This window comes from Patagioenas fasciata, chromosome Z (assembly GCF_037038585.1).
Source record: "Patagioenas fasciata isolate bPatFas1 chromosome Z, bPatFas1.hap1, whole genome shotgun sequence".
In the NCBI taxonomy this organism is placed as follows: Eukaryota; Metazoa; Chordata; class Aves; order Columbiformes; family Columbidae; genus Patagioenas; species Patagioenas fasciata.
This window is the reverse complement of record NC_092560.1, coordinates 27104324-27116190: the sequence shown is the minus strand read 5'-3', so window position 1 is coordinate 27116190 and position 11867 is coordinate 27104324. Positions and strand designations below refer to the sequence as shown.

At 40.4% G+C, this 11867-nt stretch overlaps 1 protein-coding gene across 3 annotated transcripts in view; it reads right to left on the bottom strand.

Annotated features, from left to right (window-relative positions):
* The window catches only part of TRPM3 (transient receptor potential cation channel subfamily M member 3), a 275279-nt gene that overhangs the window by 7935 nt on the left and 255477 nt on the right, over window positions 1–11867 (bottom strand). For all 3 annotated transcript variants that reach the window (XM_071802596.1, XM_071802598.1, XM_071802597.1), the window contains 3 exons: window positions 9236–9386; window positions 8482–8681; window positions 7154–7286 (listed from right to left, as the gene is read on the bottom strand). In XM_071802596.1, the coding sequence (XP_071658697.1) occupies window positions 7154–7286; window positions 8482–8681; window positions 9236–9386 (484 nt within the window). The remainder of the gene's footprint in view (window positions 1–7153; window positions 7287–8481; window positions 8682–9235; window positions 9387–11867) is intronic.

The following is an 11867-nucleotide window of genomic DNA, read 5'->3' as shown; positions in this document are numbered from 1 at the left end:
ATTTAAATGATGGATAGTTACTTCTTTGCTAACTATCATAATATATAAATAAATAAACAGTTAAACTATTAATAGGTAATAACTGAATGTGTGACCCTAATCAAAACTTTAGCATATCCATTCTAGACTGTTGATCTGTCTATTTAAAAATGTTTTTGACTGTAAGGTGAATTGTATACTAATTTATGCTGGTGGCTTTCAACCATTTCAATTTTTTGGCTTCTAAAATGCCAGAAAATGAAGGATTTATATGGAGTCCTCTAATTTTACACAATTAAGTTGCCTTTAGCACATACGAAATTCCTTCTCATAATTATTTTCTCTGGTTTCAGTCCCTAGGGTAGACCAGCAACCTCCATTATCTATCAAATGCATTTATATAGTTATCTTTGTCTGATTTTTAACGTTACAGTTCTGGTTTTTCCCATTCCTGTAGACATTGAAAAATGAACAGAGAGGTGATGAACACCAAATGGCAAGATTTCCACACATTTCTCTTCACAAGTCTCTTACTCTCTGCCTGTTAGTGCAATTCATACTCAAATGCTAATAAGTATCCTGTCAATCATAGCCAGGATTTCTGATGAGATAAATATAATCTTCTACTACTGCTAGTTGAATTTCCAACAGGACAAGTGGCCTGGAACTGGCAACACCACAAGCACTCTTAGTCACCCAAAGGGAAGCCAGATTTTAGCAACACATTGGGCAGCATTAATGTCTTGTTAATTAGAGCACAGAACTTTAGCTGGTGAAACACTGAGGTCTGACTGCCTCATGGTGATGAGCAACAGGAACCCACCCACACAAGAGAGGAGAGGGAGGAGTGTGACACCACTCCCTACAGCAAGTCTCACATTCCTGTGAAATATGGGCTTTTTCTGTTGAAGATTGTGAATTTTGAAAGCACAAGCAGAGCAAATCAAATGTGAAGCAGTAACTGTATTGCTGTCATCAGACTTCAATAGATGAAAGATCAAGTAATCATTTCTAAGAAAAGAATTGGTAGTTTCAAAGAATCTTGTTCTACTCATCTTATTATCATTTAAGCAGCAGTCTACTGTAGTTCTACCAGCTTCTCCAACAAAATAGATTCATGTTATTGCAAGCACACAATATAATTCCATAGTGACAGAGCAGCTTATATGGGAAGCAGTTGAATTTTCACTCATGTTATTAGTTATCTGAACTACTATTTTATAAAAACAGTTATAGTTTTGAAATATTTATCAGCTAATAATTGAGTGCCTTATCACACATTTGGATTCTGTAACAACTGCTCCAAGATGATGAACAGATATAACATCACAACTTGAGGGCTGTCAGACATATGGAACAATTTGAAAAACCTCCTGGATTTTACCTGAGAATGCCCAGATTACAACCAAGAAAAAACATTCACCGCATCAAGTCACCCAAGAACTGGAATAAATTTATAGGGTTTAAAAAATTCTTTATTTATTTGTTTAAAATTTACCTATCCATAATTTTAAATTTTTTATTATTTTTTATTATTGCACTTGGTTACTTATTTGTATCTGGAATATAACTGTCCATAGTGGGATAAGATATGCATACTACATTCACATGAGTGTGATGCTGCTGAACACAACTAATGAATCCCAAGAAGAACTTAGACTCACACCTTACTGGTAAACATTCAAATATTTGTCTGCCTTCCCTGAACATGAACCATTATCTACTGCCAGAGGCACAGAATGTAAGAGTGTTGGTATTGCTGGCCAAGATGAAGAGAGACTTTTGAGTTACATGGTCTGTTGGTTGCTATGGAAATAATTGCAGATGTGATTACATTGATAGTAGTGGGAAATTTATATAGCAACTCAACAAGATAAGGATAGTGTAGTCTGGGTTCAGAAACCAGAGGTACCCAGGGATGTGCATAGATAACTAAGAAGTATATACATGTATTTACACTGGATGGACCTGACTGTAAAATTTTATTCACAAAAAGAAAGCTTGAGTGATGATCACATCCAAACTCCAAACTATTAAATAAATTTAGTCACCTTTTGTCAAATATATTGCATATGGCCACTCCCAGACTTTGTAACAAATAGTTAATTAGTGCTATTCCCTTATATTAATTGGAAATTCAGTTCTGCAATAATTCACCACACAGAACAGCACCATGCTTGGGGAGTAATCCTGCTAGAAACATGATAAAATCATGTCAGCCATAAGAGTATATGTTCTGGACAAATATGGTCATATTCTGGTCCTTAAGGTGTTTTAATAAAGGAAATGTTCTATTTTCCCATGTTGGTGAGTTATCTTGCACTCAGGATATGGACAGATAGAGCTGTATTTCATTCAGGAACCATTTTGAATTAAAACATGACTTCAAAATAAGTTTTTGTTTTGATTTTTTTTGTAGGTGTATTGGAGAAAGTATAAACCTTTTGGCAAATCTCACAATATCCATGTATGGTGCCTCTGCTTCACCTGTGCTTTTCCTCACAGCAATATTTATCCAATGTATGAGAAAGTGCCAAGCCATCCTGGCAGATGTGGATGAGAACAGAAAAAGAGATGGCTACATGTAAAAAGTGTTTCAAGTGCGTTTTGCTGAAGCTCAAAAATTTCCAATAGTGAAACACACATGGGCTATCGAAGGATAATGTTCAGTGACCAGGAAGAAAACATAAAAGGTCAGACCTGGGAACATGGCAAAAATGTTATATTACCTGTGATGAGCCTTTTAATTATAGTTATGGTTTGGGAGGTTATGGCTTTTTCTGGCATTCATTTTGGTTATATTTATATTTAGCTGTTGCACATCAGTTCATCAATAATTCAATTGAAGTAATGACTTAACAGAAGTAAGGCACTCTTTTCATTTTGAAGGTATCATTTATACTTAAATATCCTTTTCAATGCCATGAAAACTATGGACACTGAAAGTTACTCAAAGAGGTATGCACCCTGCTTGTTATAGGTGACAGGAGAATGGTTTTATTCAAATAAAACATAGACAGCAGTTCCCAAACCTGTAACAGGGCATTGGTACTTTACTTAACATCTTTTGGTAAAGAACTGCTGATGGAAGTAGCCAGCCAATTTTTCCAGGTGTGGTGGTTCCTGCCAGCTGAGGACATTGGGCTTTCCTGGCCACATTCCCACCTGGACCCTAAGACCACTTACAGAATCATAGAATCACAGAATGTTAGGGATTGGAAGGGACCTCAAAAGATCATCAATCCCCCCGCCAGAGCAGGAACACCTAGATGAGGTTGCATAGGAATGAGTCCAGGCAGGCTTGAACGGCTCCAGAGAAGGAGACTCCACAACATCCCTGGGCAGCCTGTTCCAGTGTGCTGTCATCCTCACTGTGAAGAAGTTTCTTCTCATATTTAAGTGGAACCTCCTATGTTCGAGTTTGTACCCGTTGCCCCTTGTCCTATCATTGGTTGTCACCAAGAAGAGCCTAGCTCCATCCTCGTAACACTCACCCTTTATATATTCATAAACATTGATGAGGTCACCCCTCAGTCTCCTCATCTCCAAGCTAAAGAGACCCAGCTCCCTCTGCCTTTCCTCATAAGGGAGATGCTCCACTCCCTTAATCATCTTTGTTGCTCTGCACTGGACTCTCTCCAGCAGTTCCCTGTCCTTCTTGAACTGAGGGGCCCAGAACTGGACACGATATTCCAGATGTGGTCTCACCAGAGCAGAGTAGAGGGGAGGAGAACCTCCCTCGACCTACTAACCACCCCCATTCTAATACACCCCAGGATGCCATTGGCCTTCCTGGCCACAAGGGCACAGTGCTGGCTCATGGTCATCCTGCTGTCCACCAGGACCCCCAGGTCCCTTTCCCCTACACTGCTCTCCAACAGGTCATTCCCCGACTTATGCTGGAAACTGGGCTTGTTCCTTTCCAGATGCAAGGCTCTACAATTGCTCTTTTTATAATTAATTAAATTGTTCCCCACCCAACTCTCCAGCCTGTCCAGGTCTCGCTGGATGGCAGCACAGCCTTCTGGCGTGTCAGCCACTCCTCCCAGCTTCGTGTCATGAGCAAACTTGCTGACAGTGCACTCTATTCCCTCATCCAAGTCATTGATGAATATATTGAACAATACCGGTCCCAGTACTGACCTGTGAGGCACTCCACTAGATACAATCTCCAGCTAGACTCTGCCCCGTTGACCACAACTCTCTCACTTCTTTCCTTCAGCCAGTTCAAAGTCCACCTCACTACCCAATTGTCCAGATCACACTTCCTCAGTTTAGCTGTAAGGATGCTGTGGGAGACTGTGTCAAATGCTTTACTGAAGTCAAAGTAGACCACATCCACTGCTTTGCCATCATCTATCCACTTGGTTATGTCCTCATAAAAGGCTATGATGTTGGTCAAGCATGACTTCCCCTTGGTGAAGCCATGTTGACTTCCCCTTATGACCCTCTTATCGTTGATATGCCTTGAGATGTCACCAAGGATAAGTTGTTCTATCACCTTTCTAGGGACGGAGGTGAGGCTGACCAGTCTATAGTTACCTGAATCATCCTTCTTGCCCTTTTTGAAGACTGGAGTGACATTTGCTTTCCTCCAGTCCTCAAGCACCTCTCCTTTTTCCCACGAGAGAACTTAGAAAACCAGGCAATTACCACCCACATGAAGTGTAACAGGGGTAAGTGCCAGATTTTGCACTTGGGATGTGGCAACCCTGGCTGTTCATACAGACTGGGGAATGAGATGCTGGAGAGCAGCTCTGTGGAGAGGGATCTGGGGGTTCTGGTCAATGACAAGCTGAACAGGAGCCAAGAGTGCCCTGTCAGCCAAGAGGGCCACCTGTGTCCTGGGTGCATCAAATACAGCATTGCCAGCTGGGCAGGGAGGTGATTGTCCCGCTCTGCTCTGCACTGGTGCGGCCTCACCTGGAGCACTGTGTGCAGTTCTGGGAACCACAGGATAAAAAGGATATAAAGCTACTGGAGGGTGTCCAAAAGAAGCTACAAAGTTGGTGAAGGGTTTGGAGGGGAAGCCATAGGAGGAGTGGGTAAAGTCACTTGGTTTGTTCAGCCTGGAGAAGAGGAGACTGAGGGAAGAACTCATCTTGGCTACAGCTTCCTAACAAGGGGAGGAGGAGGGGCAGGTGCCAAGCTCTTCTCTTTAGTGACCAGTGGCAGAACCCGAGGAAATGGCAGGAAAGATGTGCCAGGGGAGGTTTAGGTTGGACATTAGGAAAAGGTTCTTCCCCCAGAGGGTGCTGGAGCACTGGAACAGGCTCCCCAGGGAGGTGTCACGGCCCCAAGCCTGACAGTGTTCAAGAAGAGACTGGACAACACCCTCAGACACATGGTGTGAACTGTGGGGTTGTCATGTGCAGGGACAGGAGTTGGACTCGATGATCCTTGTGGGTCCCTTCCAATTCAGGACATTCTGTGATTCTATGATACATATTTGTACTTGCCTCTTGTGGTACAGCGTTGTGGTTGGTTTAGCAAGGAAAGAAGAGAGCTATTATGAGAACTGCATTCACCTCTGATTTAATTGCTGCAATTGCTTGCATTGGGGAGTGGCCTCTGTACTCCATGGGGTCATTACCAGGGTCTCCTGTACAGCACTAGGATATGCTGGTTTCTGCGTTACGCTATTGGCTAAAGTAAATGGATTTTTAAAGAACTATTTATCTGTGGGGCTCAGGTGCTTGCCTTAATTTGGGATTCATAATCATGAGCTCTCTTCTCAAACAAGATGCTTTAAGTCATTCATTTAAAATAGAGATAAGAGCTCTTTTCGTATAAAACAGGGCCAGCACAGAGTGCAAAGGCTGACCATAATGTATTCATTTTCAAGGACTTACAGCACTAGCCTAGTGTAGGGAAGGTCTCAGCTGGATTATTGCTTATTTCCAGAGGCTTCAAACATGCCTCTTCTTTCCTTGGCCAGCAAGAAGAAAGCTGTGCCTGAACGTGTATCTATGGTTTTCAGGTTAGTTCTCTGACCACTGGAGTATCAGAACACAAGAAATAAGGTACTCAGTTGGACCACAGATCAATTTAACCTGCTATCTTACTTTGAAGCATATGTAATCCTTCCTCCCTTATATTTCCCAGTCTCGTTCTCTCTCTCTCTCTCTCCCCAGTAATTTTCTACACAGGAACTTCATGGGTTCAGTATGATCTCCATGTATGTAGCAGTCCTTACTGGATTTACCTTCCATAAGCTTGTCTAAGCTCTATTTGAACCAGCATGGACTTCTAGCTGACATGACCAGCTTCTTTTAGACCTCATCAGCTTTCAAGAATTTGATCTGTTCCACTACTTACTGAATGAAAAATCACATATTTTTGTTCATTTTGAACCCTGCAGTGCTGCTGGATTAATCTGTTCCTCCCCTACATCTCGTTCTGGGAGAGAGAGCAAACAAATGATTTCTACTCACGCTCTCCTTGCACTCATAAAGACTTCTATCATTTAATTCCTCATTTGTCTCTTCCAGCAGAGCCGGTTTACTTGGCCATTCTTTATGAGGAAGCCATTCTAAGCCTAACCATATCTCTAATATCCTTTTCTAAAATATGTGTTATAAGAGTGCTGTTTTCAGTAATGCAGATGATTAAAGGACGAAATATCTGCTAATCTTGCTCTGGGATAGATTTATTCCAAGACCAAATCAAAAGTGTGTTTCCTTGCCTACAAAAGATATATTTTAGGCATAGCTGCATCAGGGGCAGTGCTAGAAGATTATGTATAAGGAGAAGAGTGTTATATCTGTGTAATTGCTTACAATGACAACTCATCTGAGCTCTATTACTCAAGTTAAAGTGGAGTATACTGGGAATGGAATATTCAGTGGTTCATAAGTTTTATTAGTATATCTTAGGATATTGCCCTAAAATATTTACTGGTAACAGTGCTATGAATCAAACAAACTGTCCTCAAAATTTAACTCTGTTGCTCAGCTGCTGTGTGATGAAAGTAAATAAACACCACAGCATATGAACAGATTTCTGAATTTTTAGGACTGATAATTTGAAGACTGGAAATTCACGACCTTTAGCTAAAACTTACTAAAAATACCTCAAATGTTTCCCTTTTCAGGAAAGAGAAAGGAAGGTTGAGAATGGCAACAGAAAACACGCATCCAGATCAACTTATGAGAGAACGAACAAAAAAATGCACCTTTCTGAAGTGACACGGATTCTTTCATCATTGGAGGAATTGAATCTGTCATCCTTTTCTCTAAAATATTCTTCTATGCACTGCTCTTCAAAATCATGGACTTTTTTCAATTCATCTTCAGTTATGAAAAGTTCTGTGGAAACAATGGAAAAATGTGAATTTGGCAAAGATTAACATATGAAATTAACTACATTCTTTTTGTAGAATTCATGGACTAAACTATCAAAAGCAGCCTTCAAATTTATCTGGCATTTTGGTATGAAAGCAGATAGATACAGCTAATTACCAAATTAGTGGCTTCAATTACATATGATTGTGGAGACAGAAACACTTAAGCGGGCAAATGCTGAGCAAACATGAATGCGTTTTGATTGCATGAGATCTAAACACAGCTGTCAGCCACATCCTGGAGAGGTGGTGGGAGCCAAAGCCCACCTGTAACCTAATATAAATATAATCAAATTCACAGACTGCTAGGGAAGCAGTCTGAGAGTACAGAGGGTCTGTTTGACATGACAAGAGCTAGTATCTGCAGGCAGCAGCAAGGGCTGTGGCAGACAGTGTGATATGAGTGGGAGGAGATCAGTCTGGTTGCATCTTGCATCTCCAGTGCCACCACATGGCTTCAGCTTCTTCCTCATAGAGAAGAGGGCTGTGGCATAGGCAAGTGTTGAGAAGAGATGCACATCCCTTAGCTGCCTGCCTCTGGCATAAACACTAGAGGAGGTGGAGATCTTTGGCTTTGAAGAACTAGATAGAGGGGAGAAAGTGTTATCAAAATAATTTGACAGGTTTTCCATCATGCTTATGGGAGTTCATATTAAAGCGTTTGGAGAAACTACTCCTCCAGTTTGAGTCCATGTCAGGAAGAGAACACGTGTCTACAAAATAATTACTTCTCACCATCTCTCAGCTTATCTAGGCAAAAAGTGTGTTGTGGGGAAGTATGTGCTGTTTGCTCAGACAGCAGGATTGCTCTGTTTTCAGAAACAAAACAGAGATCTGGAATTGTGATGGACTGCAAGAAAAATTCCATCAATAACAGACTGCTAGCAACAGCAAAGCAGACCCATTTGCTTTGAAGGAATAATGTGGGCAACAACCCCCCAGAATCCCAGGAAAAACATAGCCTCATTAATGCTCTGATGAGAATGAAGGGTTGTGCAATGCAGGTAAAACTCACTGATTCAGGCAAAATTTTTGCAGTTAAAAGTAGTTCTCTGCTGGAAAAGTTAAGAAGGTGCTGGACTTAGCGTTCATTCCTATCAAACACCAGATAATAGCAAGGGCATTGGAAAATTCCACTCTGTAAATTGTCTAAGGCTTACTTAATCCATAGTCTCTCTCATCTGGGTCACTTTCATGCTTCCGCCATCTGCAGCAGAGGTGCTGGAATATCATAGTCATATGGCTGAAAATGATCAGAGGTGGTGGGAGAACAGGTCTTTCGTGAAACGTCATGATTAGCTGATATCTTTGAAACTTCCATACTTGGTTGGATATGGACTTGACTTCAAAAAATGTATTGCTATAAGGCAAGAAGAGGAAAATAACATCAGATTGAAATGGTTTTGGGTACTTTGCAGAAGACGATAGGACAGCACCTTAACTAAAGACATTTCCTTAGTAGTGGCAAATGTTACCTTGTCACAAAAAGAGGAAGAACAGCAAAAGAAATGAATACGTTTGTGCTTCTGCGAAGCAGAGTGGTAGTCAGCCATTTCAAAGTATCTTACTGCTCTGTATATCTGCTCTGTACAACCACTGCCTTACAACAACCCAGTGAGAAAAGGAAGCATTTTTATTCTTCTTTTCCATATTGGGAGTGAATGAGGACATAACTGAACTTTAAGTTTTTTGGCTTCTCTGCCCTAATTCCTGCTGAGTGTCTGTCCTGGGAAACAAGACAATGTGAAAAACTTGGCATTTCCCTCATTCCCTGTAGACAAGCTTCTTTCCCTCTCACCCTCACATCCTCTGAAAATGGGTCTCAGCCAAAGTCTTCAGCTTAGCAGCCTTCTTGGGTGGTGAATAATGTCCATCCTCCCCCTGCCCCTCCGTACTTTGCAATGTGTCACTCACTTGAAAACAGCAATGAGGAGGTTCACCAAAAGGATGTTTGCAACCAAGAGGTAACAGGCCATGATGGCAGGAACGATCCATGCTCCTGTCTTGCAGGGAGGTAGCTGGATTATTTTGCCATCTTCTCTGGTTTCATTTTGACCACAAGGAGCTGGGGACAAAAATGCAAAAAAATGCAAAATGGGAATGAATCTTATTTTTTCAATGCTTTTTACAGAAATATTTAAATATTTATAAAGGCCTGTCTGCCAAAGGAATATCTTTCAAGTAACTGTGGCATTGATGCTCCCCCCAAGAAGTCTGCACTTGCTAGCACAGATTTTAGAAGCTGCAGTTCTTGTTATTGTGTGTTTTTTGCCATGAATATCAAGATATTCCCCTCAGAAATTGCAGGAGACATGCCTGGTATGAGTAAGCTGCCTGGTTATATACAGCTAAAATATCGTGGTACTCTGCTAGTAATTAGTGGTTGTGCAAATAGAATTATCGAAATGTTTAATCCTGGAAGCAAGCTTATGTATTATTTTTTAATGGTGAAAGCTTGTTCTTTTTTTGATTGATAGAGAGGGATGTGACAAATTGTGTAAGGAAAAAGAAGAATATAAAAGTAAATTAAAGAGTAGACATTTATTGTTGTGCACTGCACTGCCCCAAGCCCTTCTGGGAGATATTCAAAATGACCCTGTGCTATTAAGAACTTTTGACTGCATGCCTAGAAACAGTGGGGAAGATTATCAAGTCTTTACCAGCTAAAGGGACATGTAGGCAGCAGAGCTGCCACCTGTTTCTTCCCCAAATGCTTTGGAACCAAAATGTTCTCAGTATTAATGTTGTAGAACTGAAGCAAGGGCAGAGAAAACATTGTGAGATAGTTTTTCTTGATTATTTTTTTACATGTATTCATGTGGTGTAGCAGGTGATCTGCATTTGCAACTCTGGGTTCAGTTTATGTCTTCCTAGCTCCAGTCCTAGTGATCCAAACTACTTCTGTCATTAGGTCTTCAAGAAAACTGAAGCAACAGCTTCCATATACAAAACCATATTAGTAAATTTCTCAAAGCACTACAGCTAGCTTCCCCTTGTCCCCATCAGAAAGAAGTTTAAGTGAGGAATTTTCAAAGTGCTCAACATTGGCTCAGTTCCTGCTGATCTGAATGAGAGTTTCCCACTGACTTCATGGAGAACAAAGTTTGCCAGTGCCATGAGTTTTGTAAAATTACAGCATGTACCAACAAATATATGATTTCCAATACCAACTATTCCTTCTTCTCAAAAAGGTCCTTCTAAACTTGGTTCACAGAACATGCAATTCAACTGTGGGTCTCTGTACTGGCAATCTTTTGATATTATGTGTGATTTGGATACTTGGTTTTGGGCATTACATATAGCTGTTAGGCTATTACCTATAGAAATATTATAGCCATATGGAACAGAAGAATACATGATACATCAGCTTCAAACTACAATTCTCCCAAAATACTCAACTCACAGAAAAAAAAATGCCAAAGCCAAATACAAGCAATACTGCTTTTACAAGCAGCTGTGTTGTGTCTGGACCTGTCACTAGTCCTTCCTACTTAAAAAAACAAACAAACCATGATATTACTGGAATAAACTGAGAGTAAGTAATTATTTGTTTCTCAGAAAGCATCACCTTGCAGATAATTATAAGACCATGCTGACTTAATGCTTCCCGCACTGCTCCTAGCAGTGGTTTCATTTAGACGTCCAAAATGCTGTCTCCGAGCTGCTATGAGTGTGGGGTATGTGCATCCAGGCTTCAGCCAGCAGAAACCGGGATATCAAATACATCCTGGTATCAGCACTCAATGTGGGACATACGTTTCTGTCTGTGTAGAAACACTAATTTGCTCATCTGCTGATTCAGAACTACAAAGTTCAATGCAACACAGTACTGAAAGCCATCATGATTTCACCAGTGACAGAACAACCACTCTATCAGTTGATAAAACCTGTTGTCCTTTTCTGTGCTGAAGAACAGAAGAAACAATGTCTTTTATAGCAATGAGAGAAATATTGATAGATGAAAAGCATATTTTAAACCCTAGATCAATGAGATCAAAAGCTATCTCAAGTTTGGTTAGAATTCCATTATCCATTTTTTTTTTTTTTAAATCAGAAAAAGATAATTTAATCTTAAAAAAAAAATCAGCTTTGACAACTACCAAGACAAAAAATAGTTCCCTAGCTTTATTTTCCTACAACAGACTACTTAGAATACATTTAATGCATCCCTGCCAGTTTATGCCACACAGTGATGGCCAAATTTGACTTCCTACAAAGAAAGGTTGCCACAGTCTATCCCATACATGCATAGATGTTCCACAGGTCCTGAAGGCTGGCAAAAGTTTTTCTTTTTTGCACGTTGTTGCAAGAACATTTTTTAAATAATAAGGGGACACTAATCTCACGCCTTACTTAAGGGGTGAGCCACCACTTAATCTTCATGTCTTCAGCTACGTGAGAATATGTATGATGTGTGTCCAAAATGCAGAAGCCTGCATTCCACTACACATAACTGAACATACTCTTGCATATTTAAACTATAACATTAATTTTAAATTATTTTTTTCCACTATTAAATAAACTGTTTGTTTAAAGTAACTACTAC